We start from the raw sequence: 13,538 nt of genomic DNA on the forward strand, positions 1-13,538 counted from the left end.
TGAGATCCTAAAAAAATGTACGCGTATGTGCGGGTGCGATTTTTTTCTGATGGAATGTTAAAGATGTTCAATGACAATCTGCTCAGCATAGATTAGCTAAAGTTAATGATTCAATAATATTCATTATTGCAAAACAATTTGACCACCATTCCGACGTAGAAACTAACGGTACCAAAGCTACTCACTCTTAGACGACGTCGAAGGGAAGGGTATTTAATCCTTCAGAAAGAAAGAAGACGCGTCCTTCGCGAGTCTCACAGCGGGAAATGAATTTCTTCGCACTCTTTCAATTTTTCTCAGAGTTTTTTGGAGTGCTGTACTAGACTCGAGTTCATTCCCGGAGGAACCGCGCCTCCTGTGACCCCACTATGTGGGAGGTGCTCGTTGCTCCCGTCAGACCGCACACGTCCAAAACGAATGCTAACTGGTACGATACTAACCCGCTCTGTCGATCTCTGTCGAGTAGCAAAGCAACGAGAAGACAAGACGCGAAAAGTGTGCGTGCGTGAGTGTACGTACGTGTGACAGAAATGAAAACAAGAAGAGGGAGAGAAAGAGAGAGAGAGAGAGAGAGAGAGAGGAAGAGAGGGAAGAAAGGATGAAAAATGGAGAGAGATGTCGGAGAAGGAGCGAACGACGAAAAGAGGAAGCGCAATGTTCGCTATAGAAGAGGAGAGCGAACGAGAGGGAGCATCGGAAAACGTAGAAGAGAATAGAGAGAAAAAGTTCGCAGTTCACATTGCGAACGTTGCACAGAAGCAATGAGAGCAAGAAAACATATAGGCGGGATGCAGAGAGAAAGAGGGAGAAAGAGAGAGAGAGAGAGAGAGAGCGAGCGAAAGAGGAGGAGAAGAGAGGAGAACGTAGAGGATAAGAGAGAGAGAATTTGGCATCGGTGTCGAGCAACGCAAATCTCTCCGGTTATTCTTAGCAGGCCGAAGCGTGATGTCGCGTTTCGTCTCGGGCGATATGCGCGAAATCGCCGTTTCCAATCCGCGAAAATTTCTACAGACATTTTCTCTCATATTGCTGTCGCTACTTTTTTTCGTTAAAACAACAGAGAGATATAGTTGGCGGCCCGAAAGTGGCTCTAATTTTAGCGAGATTAACTATAATTCTCTCAGGGTAGATTTCAAGTATCGTTCCCTCACGCGCGCGCGCGCGCGCATATTCACATGAGGGATGCTGTCGGATTCAAGAACGCGAGAGACGCGAGAGAAATTATAGCTCAGACACAACTCAGCGGGCTAATTCAGCAGGATGCGCACATGCGCGCGCGTGCGCGATTTCCGGTTCTGTAAAAATTCAATGAAAATGCCATGCGCAGAGTCCCTCATTGTCATCAGCAATACGCGTCATTCAGCACTTACGGCCGCAGGAAGCGCAATTATAGCCGAGGTGATTCCGCTAGTATTCCCGGTAGCGTTGATCGCGTGGTGCGGCCACTAGCACGTTGAATATTGACAATTTTTCCGACCACGCGAGACCTAATCCTGGCGTGACGATACCACGAAAATAAACGCCAGTTCAACACTTGCATCGACAACAATATTGTTTGCGCGAGGATTGGAAGTCATGACGTATATTTACACCTATCACGCGATCGGAGAACAGTCCGACTGTTATTTATTTAATACGAAAATTGCATTGCGCTCTGTCATCGCGACAAGAGGAATTTTCTAAATACTGTAGCTCCTTTTTTATGCGAATTCTTTTTCCTTTTGGAAAACCATGTTTTCTAGTGGCGCAGGAAGAGACGACTTAAATATAATTGAAAATTATTTCTTCGACATATTTGCGTGTTCGATTTCATCTTTTCAGCGAACAATAATATTCGAGATTCGTTTGTCCTCGGAAATACAAAATTGGATTCTACTTGCAAAAATGCGCCTGCCCTTGTGTTATTGACCCAATTTTTGTGATACGTGCATTTTCAGTTACCGAGAGGCCAGTCGCCGCCTGCAAATCTATTTTCGCGCCGTCCTACAGAGTTTAGAAAGACTCGCGATTCGAAGCGACGACTCACAATAGCCGCACCTCTGCAAATGATTGCACCGGTTGCTTTGTTGTGAACAAAAAGAAGGGACAGTAAGAAAGAATTGCTTCTAGATTTATGTGCTCATAACATCTACTCCTTTCTCTTCTTCTCACACGGAGAACGTGTGACGTATATCCTAAGAGATATATTTATAGTTGTTATTTAAAACTTATCTCACGTGAGATATTATAATTTGAATTTAGAGTTAGATGTGAGCTTTTCAGTTGAATTGCGATTACAAGTATAATGTGTCATATAATCAGGATTAGTAATTCGACTACTTGTAACAAAATTACAGATATTTTTCTTTCGGTAATTATTACTTAACTTCGTTCCTTCTCCCCATCTGTATAACTGTAACTTAATTTAATTACATTTTAAATTAGTGAAATTTAAAATGTAAAGTTTTTATATTTAACCTTATTCCACTGAATCAAGCTTCAATCTGGAGCCGCATGTGAGTTTTTCAGTCTCTCGATTACAAATATAATGTCATGTGCATTATATAATTCAACTAAAAAAACTCAGATCTCACTTTAATTCAAGCTCGGGCGTATCACTTGCACAATAAGTTTCAAGCACGGCCATGAGTGCAGGCCTAAGAAGTTTGAAAATACAAACAAGATTACAACGCATTCGTGCTCGAGGCGAAATATTACACAAGGCGCCGGCTGTATCGCTATTTTCACTTGTTGTAATGCTGTTGTTGCAAAAGCACGTTGATTGTACGCTCGCCGATAGCGGTGTTGGCACGCGATATTATTAGAATGACTAGACGCGCTGACACAGATAACAATATTGCAGCGAAGCCGCGTGAAAAAATAATTATGGCTCGTTCAAGATCACGCGTAACGATCGCACGAACCGCATCGCCGCGCACCCGGGAGTCCAAAGACGAAAGTGTGATTAAGTGAAGAATCAGGGGAGTCGGATTAGCATCGTTGCGTGTTGAGATTATTATTGCGAAGCGAGTCGCGCGGCGAGATATGTCCATGTACGGATAACAGTGCACGGTGATTGTAGTAGAAAGACGATAAAATTGCTAATACAAATAACGGTGAAGCTGCAAAGGGGGCAGAAGACGATCATCGTATCAAACGATGAGAGGAAGGGGAACGAAAAACGGACGTGCTATTCTTTCATTGTTGCACACATACACGCACACACACACACACACACACACACATACACATACTCGTACGCATGCGCATGTACATACGAGGTGTCTGACTTCAAATTAGACAGAAGAGTTCTGTACCATTTTGCAAACAAACGAACCTCGGATATGACAAATTTGTTTATTCGATATTAAGAAGCGACTTTTGCGGAATTTTTTCGCCTGCCAATAAAGGCCAATTAATATCTCAGTGATTATCGTGGTTGCAAAGTAATTTGCGAAGGATATTTTTGTCCAGTTTGATGAGTTCTACCTATGAACTATAAGCGAACGTACGCGGATTATGTCGGACATCCTATATACGCACACAACAGGCACTTGCAAAACGTAAAGGGGACCTTAAGATTCGCGGGAGTATCAATGCGCTGAGTCAGTTACGCAGTTTCCTTGTTTATAGACGAATGTTTATAAAGCTTTGCGGGAGGAACGAAGGGAGGCTCCGTGCAGCGAGAAAAGTGGATCATGTGGCCACGAGGAGCGTTTATTGTTAGAACAACAATAAGACGAAGTAGCAAAAGAAACCTGCTTGTTGCTCTCATTTCAAGAAATAATGTGCTTTTTCGGTCAACGAACCCGGCAAGTTTCAAGTCCGTAACCGCCGCCTCTATTTAATGCTAAGGATTCCTCGATGCCGTTTGGTCGCGTTCTCTCGCGATCGCAATTTGCGGAATGCGACCAATTGAACCGAACGATCGGTACGAATTACGATTCCATATCTGACTCGTCCGCGAGACGAATTTACTTGGCGTTATCGAGGCTTGCTTGAAATATAATTGCGACGCTCCACGACGAGCGAACGATAAATTGGACAAAGATCAGGCAAAAAGGTAGCATGCGCGTACAAACACGAGGGAGACCGATGTCTATTATATGTGTTATTACGATATTTATTTACAACCATGCCGTCGACAAACAACGCCAGTTGGAAAAATCTTTATCTCCCACACACACACACACACACACACACACACGTACATATACGCTATGTTACTCTCTCGATCGTTCTCAATTCATATGAAACTTAGACTCTCGCCTGTGATTTTCCAGGCCTCGAGAGATCCTAATGATGACCCTAAGCGTATTATAATGAAATGGATGATTAAGTAACAAGGAGCTCTCAGATATGCAATTATAAAAAAAGATCGAGGCCAATAAGAGCCAACGCGGATAACTCGTCGAAATGTATTGCTCTTGCGATACAATTACCTACGTTGACTCTTGTCGGTAGCAGTATTTTTTTATGGTTACATCAAAACACGACATATCATCGCTCAGGCGAAGTTGGGCTAAGAGCAGGGCGGCGGAAACGCAGTCGCCACTCCTGAAAAACGGGGGTTCATACCGCGCCGGGAGTGAACGCGAGCTGCCCTTTCGCTTCTGCATATCGATAAATCGGCTCGCCGGTAGTCTTTGCCCCCAGAGTCATGTAGGCTGCGGCTAAACCGTTTCACTATGCACAGAGTGGGGATTCCCCTGGTTGATATAGGACATCAGTTTTGTCCGTTTAATTCGCGAGACAAGTCGTCAGCACAGCCAAACGCTTTCCCGCGGCTTCCATGTCGCTGTTCTTACATCGGGCTGCAGCTTCATCGTCGTCGTCACCATCGTCGACGTTGATCATCATAGGTTGACAGATGACATTCTTGTAAAGTAAACAGTACACAGCCGTATGGCTTCGACAGCGCAATTGGCACGAGAAAGTGCACCATCGCTAGGAAGAATTAATCTTGCAATAAGCATCCACACGTCGCGCGCTGGAGATTTCCTCCTGTTGTTCTTCGGCCGGTCTGACACAAAGTGTGTGAACGCGGATTATGATTATTTCACGTGTTCTGCTTCCCGGAAGATGAATTTCCGAGTGTTTCGCTTCAGACATTGAGTGCACATTTAGAGCGCACGCGTGCCTTGGATGGACCTTTCGGTCTTTCGTCGAAACGCGATCGTACTGCCTGTGAAATATCTCGGCGCACTTTAGAAGAGCTTCATTACCGTACTGTTCATTCTACATGCTCTCGGTGCCGATTCGCGATTGCAATACGTGGAACATTGGCGATGAGAAGTCGAGCTCGTACTACAGTGTTACCAGGCCCGATATCTCGTGGGCGTTCGACACTTCCGAATCGAGCCGTTCGGTCGCTTTGGGTTGTGTCCAGATGTTGAAGCAAAAGGTGGAACGAGCTCGGTAAATGGAGACAGATTATTCACATCTGAGAAGAGTTTTCGGACTCAATACGCGAAGAGATAAATCGAGAACACGAGCATCTTGTTTTTATTTCCTTAGTTGCAGATATATCTGCAAGAGTTTTGCACAAAAACGCACATATTCGCAATTTGTTTAATGTCGCAGTAAATGAGGCACGAAGGAGAGACTTTTAATGCGTGTGTCGCACGTTTCTATGTTGCAGAGTGGTGAATCGCTATGTTCATCCTGCAATCGCACATAATCGCCCTTCTGGCCGCCATTTTCCTGTAAGTAGAAGCAACAATATATATCTGTATAAATAATATATATTATGAATGTTTACATTACATAAGGGATGTTTCAGAATCGGTAAATGTTACGCTCATCCGATGATTTGGCAACGACAGGATATACGATCAAAAGAGGTACGCTGAAAAAACTTTTTTTGAATGAAAAAAAAAAATAAGTAAAGCAGCGATTTTTATCATCAAATTGCTTTCTTCTCAGTGCACGGGATGTGGCAACGAGTGTGACAAATGCAAGTATGGTGTCACCGTGTCTGCCCTCTGTGGCATCGAGGAATGCCGACGGGTGAGTATTGACATTACCCGATACGTGGGTATCCACACTGTGGGTTGCCACAGTGACATTAAGAAACTTTCCCGACGCCATTTAAAAATCAGCTATGTACTTGAATATCCTTGTTAGCAAATTTGCATTTATCATATTCCATCTCGGCAGAACTCACAATATGAAAATTTCTCGCAAGAGAAAGAACCCCCTGAGCAAGTTAATTCGCTTGAAACAAAGAATTCCTCTTGCACGCCGGCTACGAGATAAGCCGGTGTGGTAAAAATGCTCAGTCATGCAACACACATAGCAACTATTTGGTGATTAGTGCAAGCTTGAAATGTAAAGAAAAGATATGTTTACTTGTCGAAAGAAATTTACTACAAATTATTCGCTGTTTCAACACATCCTTGCACGCGTCTCTCAGCTAAAATTAATTTTTATCAATCAAATATCTGCTGAAAGCTTAGAATAGTACAAATTTCGTTTGTTTATTAAAATACGACAAAACTCTCCCAGCGAAAAGAAACGCGAATCGAGAAATATTATGTATCGTTGTCGCCTTGCCAACACCGTCCGTTTCTATTGTATGCTTTTCACTTACAGGGTCCCGGCGAGTACTGTGGAGGTCCGAGTCAGTCATGGGGTGTATGTGGCGAAGGGATGTTCTGCATCTGCGATCGTTGCGTCGGCTGCAGTGTAGACTTCCTCACGTGCTTCACGAAGTCTTGTCTGCCTCATCAGAGCTTGGAGCAACGAGGTCACCATGAGATAAACGACGGAGTCTTCATCAACAGGTACATGGAGAACCGACCACCGGACGGCCGACTGATCGAAGGAAGACAGATGGATGAACGACGATTGAGAGGATTGAATATGAAACGAAAGTGAATGTAAGGGAGAGAGAGAGAGAGAGGGGGGGAGGGGGGGGGAAGAAAGGGAGAGGAAACGCGGGTATTAACGATTTTCCGAATTATTTATTTTACGGTATAATCTTATTAGGTAACTACTATTGTGATACACAACTCGTGCAGGTCTCACGCCGTATCCGCTCGCATAAGACGATGGCGCCCCTGTTCGCGTTTAATGGCAGTTTCTGTGATTTCTTCTTTTTAATATTACTGTGTATTATCCTCTCTTATATACTCACGTATCGATAAAGCACACGCGCGCACGCACGTGTCGCGCGGGCTGGCTTGATCTCGCGAGATACACAATGAATCATCCCCGCATGATTCTTGGCTGTGAATCGCATCTCTCGCGGAATGCGCGCTCGAAGCGATGAATTGGATCCTCGTTGATGTTCCCACGTACGCAAATCGCCGTGGGATCTCCGCTGAAAACCGAGAGCGCCGTGTGTTAAGCGGTGACAACTCGCGGCATGGGCGATGCGTTTCAGGACGAAAGAATACCACAAGAGGGACCATACGACACACCTCGCTCTCGGTTTCCTATCACGGCGGTGAGCCGTGAAATGCTTGGCGAACGCCGCCTCTATGTAACGGAAAACAGAATAAAATTGGCTGCATACATATCTCGCGTTATCGATCGATACCGATCCATCTCCTATCCTACACGAATAAAACGAAGTAGCTGCTTCATGATGATAAATAGGACGAAATGATTTGTTTACGCGCACGCAAGCGAGATAACGTGCAAAAATAATTCTTGTGTTTGCAACGACGGATGAGAATATTCTTCGTTTCTTTTTCTTTTTCTTCTGAATTTTTTCATCCGCTCGTCTCTCTCAGCTGTGTCAGCCTCTGCATGGAGCGGAGCGTGATGCCTCTTTCCGTCCTCCGTCGTAAAGAAATCCAATTCAGCAAAATATCGCGTTTATATAAATATGTTTTCAGGTCATGTTGTTGTGGATGTCAAAGGTGATGTGCCTCTTTTTCTTCACAGTCGAGATTGTCCAGAGATATTGGTGTACTCATCCGTGACGCATTAACATAATGAATAATGATTTTGTTTGCGGTCACGATCGAGAGATAACAAATTAATTTCTACTAAGCAATGTATTGAAGCGCCGGGTTAGCTCTTTGCTATTTCCACATCAATAAGTATAAATATATGTATACTGAAATAATAATTATTATTATAATTATGGGGGGTATTATTATTATTATAATTATTATAATTATGGGGGTTGAAGATTTATTATCTGCTAAATTGGAACGAAATTGTAAAATATTTTTACATTTATATTATTGCTTTTTAGAGAAAGAGAAAAGGAGAAAAGGAGAAAATGAAAATATTAAAAGAATATTAGAATATTAGAAAACGATAAGAGTAATTACGTTTTAGACGAAAAGTATACATTGTACATATACGATTATATTCTATATGTCATAAAAATATCCACGAGATTATTACAGATCCGAAATAATACAACATAACGAAACATTTTCGATATATTCAACATCTACTCGCGTCGTCATGGTAATACGCGCGCGCTAATTACATAAAAAAATTGCACGAAATAATAACAAAATATTTCAAGAGTAACTCCTGTCGTTAGGATAATTAATTCCTGTGTAGGCGTCGACCGCTTTCTTCTTCCTCAGGTAACATCGTCTTCGGTCTATCATTCTTCTGTCATCGTTTTTATCGCTAATTGTCATCAATGGAGAGAAAGTCAAATTAAACGAAAGCAAAAGATGAGGCATGACGATTTCCACAAAGACAGCGATTCGTGCATTGATTTGCCGGTCAATTCTCTCAGTACGGTTGTCGGCGAAGTTAAAATCTCCAAAAAGGGCGCATATCAAAGATACCGTAAACTGACTGGCTCAATCAACTCATTATTATTCTCGTCTACACCTCCGTCACTGAGTCACGAGCGAGCCCGCAAAATACTGAAAAAACAAAAGGACACATGGTATGAGAATAAATACATGAGAAGGCTGAGAGAGATACGTGCCAGAATGCGGTGCAGAGAATTTAAGGGTCAAGGGCTCGGAAAGCTCGACGTTATATTTAAACCAATGCGCAAAGGCATCATCCACAAGAAGCGAGTTATGCAGTGGACACACATGTGCAGCTGTTTACATTTTTTTCTTCTGTTAGCAGTTAATGGATGCCTTAATCAATATTAGCACGCGATCTGTTACACTCCACAGACAGAAGCAAGAGTTATGTGCTGCCGTGACTCTTTAGTTCGATGCAAAGATTCTTGCTGTTTTCGATCGAGCGAAGAAGCTTTTCGTAAGAATTTATTAGAACGTGCGACATATATATATATATATATATATATATATATATATATATATATGTATATATATATATCGGATCAATCGAAAAGTTTGGTTCGATTTTCAAGTTAAATCTGACTTGTTTATTCAATGAAAACAAACTGTTCATCAGTCAAGTGATCGCTGTTATTGTCTGCGTTATCAAAGCAAATCTTTTGACTGATAACTGATATTCTGACCAGATCGTATTAGGTTGGTACAAAAGGATTTATCGTTTTTTTCTATCCAATTTTCGTAGGAAGTTCAAGTATGAAAAGGAAAAAAAGAAGTTCTCATTGAATAACTGGAGGAATATCCGATGATTTTATTTGTAAGAAATCGACTCCTCGAAATGGGACAATTTCCTCATCCATTTAACCCGACGGACCTTTTGCACCGACCTGTATACAATACAATACAATACAATACTAGAAGAAGCACCTTTTGTACACGGCGACGCCCCTCGTCGCCGCCTCTTCAAACGGCAGGAAGAGGCCAAGACAGTTAGCAAAGCCTTTATTGGCCGTTTTGTTTCAGCAATTTCCGCGTCCGGAAGCCGCGGAAGCCAGCCTGGATCCTCGTCGCCGCTGCCTGGACGGCCTGCTGCCTCTTCCGCACTAAGAAACCGCGAATGCCCGCTTGGATCTTCGTTGCAGATTTCTCCTCGAGTGCCTCGCGGGTATTCTGTCTCTTCAGGAAAGCGTTCTTTGGCTTCGGCTGTTCCTGGGACTCGCCGAGCTGTTGCTGGTCTCGCTGCTGCGTCTGCTGCGGTTGCTTCTCCCGTTGCCGCTGTTGTTGCTGTTTCTGCTGCTGACCCAGCTGCTGGCGACGACGCTGCGACGTGGACGACTCTTTCAGTTGCTTGCGCACGCGATATCCGCGGAAGTTAGCCTGAATCTTCGTCGCCGCCGTGTTGGCCTTCATCTCATCGGCCACCTCGCTCGGAGTCTGTGACATGAACGAACGTCTGAGGCGATCTCGCGAGGCTCCGTGTCCGTTAAAATACGTCCAGCCGGATCACCAGGGAGTTCCGATGAAGCGCGATTCTGGGAAAACTCAATGTTCCGCACGATTGTTTACGAAGAGATCGTTTACGGAAGTGATCGAGTGCTTCTGCACCGCGTCTCGTTTACAGAGATCGATACTAAGAACGGAAACGGAAGCACAGTTTGAAGTTAATCCCGATCGGTCGTGAAAATCGCTCCTGGAAATAGGGCAAATCAACTCGAGCGTTCCTCTGGCGAGGTCGATTAACCGCAGGCCGAATCAGATCGCAGATTTTCTAAATTGGTTTTGAAGATTTGTTCCAAAACGGAAGCGGAAATGTCGCAGCGGAGAGGTGCGATGAACCATGGAAAGCTTTCAATCATATGTAAATACTGATGCAATAGAGAGAAAAAAAGGGAGAAATGTTTCGTAAAGATTCTTCGGGGAAGAGATCTCGATCCTTCGGCTGAAGGTTTAAGAGAGTGGAAGGGGGTGTATCAGTTTGGAAAATCGCAGTTTGGATCGTAGTAATACATAGAAAATTGCGAAGCCGATCACATAAATCATTCACGAAAACATAGACTCTAGCGAGTCTCGCGATCAAGCGGGAGATTCGATAGATTCTCACGGTGGGTTATGAATATCGATCCCTGAGGAGTCCTGATGTTTCTCTCGATCCTTTTAGCAGGGGCCGATCTCGAAACGAGGGACGAGAACTAGTCTGCACGAAATCTATTTTCTTTCCAGGGTTCGAAAGCACTTCCTCTCACTTCCGATCACAGCGATCTCTTTTTATTATCGTACGTCCTCCTGGCTAGAGGCGGTATGGGGAACTGACGCGCGACCGACGTTATCCGTCTCGAACGAAAGATGGATCTATCGCGCCTGCGCCTTGTGCAACGATAGCTCGCTGCCGCGCGAGCGCGCGCGCGTAAGAAAGAGAGAGAGAAAAAGAGAGCTCACTAGTTGGGCGGAGGAGATCGCTGTCGATCGCTTTTCATGTCTTATTCCGTGTGCCGTACGTCCGAGGATGGTTAATTTCGTACAAACTTGGCAGAGGCGATCCCCACGACCACGTTCGACGGCCTTCACGCTTAAACCGAGACTCGAGTGCAGTCACGGTGGATATTCGTCGTGTCGTTTATTTATGGTGGAATTCGAGTAAATGAGACGAGCAATAAGTCGAAAATCAAACCATCTGATACACGTCAGACTGTAGCTTTGGTTTTTCCAGTCGATTTCCGCACGTGTTCTGCCCCGAAGAGATCATCTACGTCTTATTGGCTTCGCGTCAAGTCAACGCGTCAGTAATATCGAAATATTACACCAATTGGAAATAAAAGAATTACGTATATTAAAAACAATGTAGATGACAAGAAATGTCGGAGACATTTCCGAAAAAAAATTGAATTGGCTTTATTGATCTCACGCTCACGGGAGGGAAAAAATCGGAGATCACGATCGAAGCAAAAGCAAATCGCAAAGAAACACTTTTACCTTCGTCGTGATTTTATTCCTTCTCCTCTCGTCTGTTAACAGATGGGGTTTCATCTCGAAGATGGACAAGTGGACGATCTAATTATGCAAACGTCATATGTAACAATTGAAATTCATTGAGACATTGCATATAATAGCTGAAATTTATTAGAACCTCTGTCTGTCCCTCATTCTCTATTTGAGACGTCAATTGTCGCATCGAAATGGAGGGACCGCGCGTGGAGGATCTCGGCAAAGCGTTCGTAATATGACGCGGGTCGAGCATTAATTTTGTTCTCGTGGGTGAGCTCGGCGCTCACGTCACGGTATATTCGCCGTTGCTGAGACCAGCGTATGCTAATTGATGATTGATGGTCGCGAGAGTGCGACGAAAGTCCGCGCGCTCACGCGCGAATGGTCAAGAACGTTCCAATTTGTTTGCGTCCATCGTTTGATCTCGCGTTTAATCTCGCGCATAACTTTCCTATCCTCATCAACACGAAAACATGCTCGAGATCGATATACGTCGTCCGATCGGTCATCTCGGACACCGATAATGCTTCTTCTGCTCGTTTCTCCTTATTCTCGTTATTCTTATTTACGATCTATGTAAGTTGTAAGAACTCTGCTCTATTGTCTTATGTAAATCTTGTTCTATATATAAATTGCAAAATGTCCCATGCAAATTGTAACAACTACGTCGACCTTAAATTACAGTCACGAAAGAAGAAGTAGCAGCTGAAGACAACATCATAGAGGAAGTCGATCGTATCGCTTTTGATTTCTAATGAGGGTGCGCGCTTGGCGCTCTACGGAAACGATCGAACAGGTCGTGAATAAAAGAAATTCCAAGTTGAACAAGAAAAGACACACGCCAACGTAATTTTAATCAGAAGGAAGATAAAAACTCACATAGCACGAGCCTGTGCATTACGCTTCTTCGAGATTAATTCGTATCGTCTTCCATCGCGTTTGCGTGCGCTGACCTTACTTACCTCCAAAATAACGGGTGTACGTGACAAAGTCACAGAGAGCTGATCGCTCGTGTTTAATCGGAGAGCGTGACTTGTTCTGCAAGCAACTAAGCTAGTGAACACTAACACATACACAACGATGACTAGGAGAGAGAAGAAGAGAGAGAAGGAGAGATCGCGTCAAGTCTCGACAATGCCTACGCGCAACGAGTCGCAACTAGTGGCATCGGCGACGGCGGCGTCGCGACGTCCACTGACGTCATCGCGACGTCGTACCCTTACCTTGGATCTTCACTCGGTAGACGTTTGCGATGACGACGATACTGATCACCATTCGTTCCCCCTCATCTCTCTCTCTCTCTCTCTCTCTCTCTCTCTCTCTCTCTCTCTCTCTCTCTCTCTCTCTCTCTCTCTCTCTCTCTCTCTCTCTCTCTCTCTCTCTTTCTTTCTCTGTAGTGCGGCGGGCACTAAAAATATGTGCTCAAGGTCCGTGGTACCGCGAAAACCACACCTGAAACGCTTGCTCTTGCATTCCTCGCGGATACATCTGTCGTTGAAATGCAAAATACCATCGGTCACTTCGGAGCCGCTGCATCTTTCTACGGCGGATGATGAATGTCCGACGAGAGTAGATTGATTGATTGGCTAGTCGCTTGCATGTATAATTTGTTAATTTATTAATTTATTGCAACTCCTTGCGTATACAAAGATACATCTTCACGTTGTGTGGGTGGTAAAAGCGGGTTATGATTAGCCTTCTCCCTCGTAGAGACGCTCTATCTATTCATACGTCGATAGACGCGATATGTGCTTATATGTATATTAGTAACTAACGTCGTGTCGTATGTTTACGCTTCAAGCTATTCCTGAGAGTTAATTTGCTCGTGTCGTCTGTACTTTC

At 44.0% G+C, this 13,538-nt stretch overlaps 3 protein-coding genes across 5 annotated transcripts in view; 1 reads left to right on the forward strand and 2 right to left on the reverse strand.

Moving 5' to 3' along the window:
• LOC105184195 (E3 ubiquitin-protein ligase synoviolin A) overlaps positions 1 to 515 on the reverse strand; it is a 9,155-nt gene extending 8,640 nt beyond the window's left edge. Inside the window, exon 1 of the mRNA XM_011142801.3 lies at positions 186 to 515. The gene's annotated coding sequence lies outside the window, so the exon portion shown is untranslated. The remainder of the gene's footprint in view (positions 1 to 185) is intronic.
• Qbp-1 (Queen brain-selective protein-1) overlaps positions 1 to 7,499 on the forward strand; it is an 11,696-nt gene extending 4,197 nt beyond the window's left edge. The window contains exons 1-5 of one of the 3 annotated variants that reach the window (XM_025298342.1): positions 4,819 to 4,841; positions 5,621 to 5,684; positions 5,762 to 5,822; positions 5,905 to 5,988; positions 6,574 to 7,499. In XM_025298342.1, the coding sequence (XP_025154127.1) occupies positions 5,635 to 5,684; positions 5,762 to 5,822; positions 5,905 to 5,988; positions 6,574 to 6,858 (480 nt within the window). In that variant the 5' untranslated portion in view covers positions 4,819 to 4,841; positions 5,621 to 5,634 and the 3' untranslated portion in view covers positions 6,859 to 7,499. Of the gene's footprint in view, positions 1 to 4,818; positions 4,842 to 5,099; positions 5,398 to 5,620; positions 5,685 to 5,761; positions 5,823 to 5,904; positions 5,989 to 6,573 lie in introns of those variants that run through there. The other 2 variants (XM_011142807.3, XM_011142806.3) reach the window with 2 other exon arrangements.
• A 1,262-nt stretch (positions 7,500 to 8,761) lies between these two features.
• LOC105184194 (putative uncharacterized protein DDB_G0274435) lies at positions 8,762 to 12,813 on the reverse strand. The gene is made up of 4 exons (XM_011142794.3): positions 12,659 to 12,813; positions 11,685 to 11,762; positions 9,642 to 10,148; positions 8,762 to 8,825 (listed from the first exon to the last, which is right to left on the reverse strand). Exons 2-3 carry the CDS (start codon positions 11,736 to 11,738, stop codon positions 9,717 to 9,719), a joined length of 486 nt encoding a protein of 161 aa, XP_011141096.1. The 5' UTR covers positions 11,739 to 11,762; positions 12,659 to 12,813; the 3' UTR covers positions 8,762 to 8,825; positions 9,642 to 9,716.
• Between the last annotated feature and the right edge of the window lie 725 nt (positions 12,814 to 13,538).

Source organism: Harpegnathos saltator, unplaced genomic scaffold, assembly GCF_003227715.2.
Source record: "Harpegnathos saltator strain DR-91 unplaced genomic scaffold, Hsal_v8.6 scaffold215, whole genome shotgun sequence".
NCBI classification, from domain to species: Eukaryota; Metazoa; Arthropoda; class Insecta; order Hymenoptera; family Formicidae; genus Harpegnathos; species Harpegnathos saltator.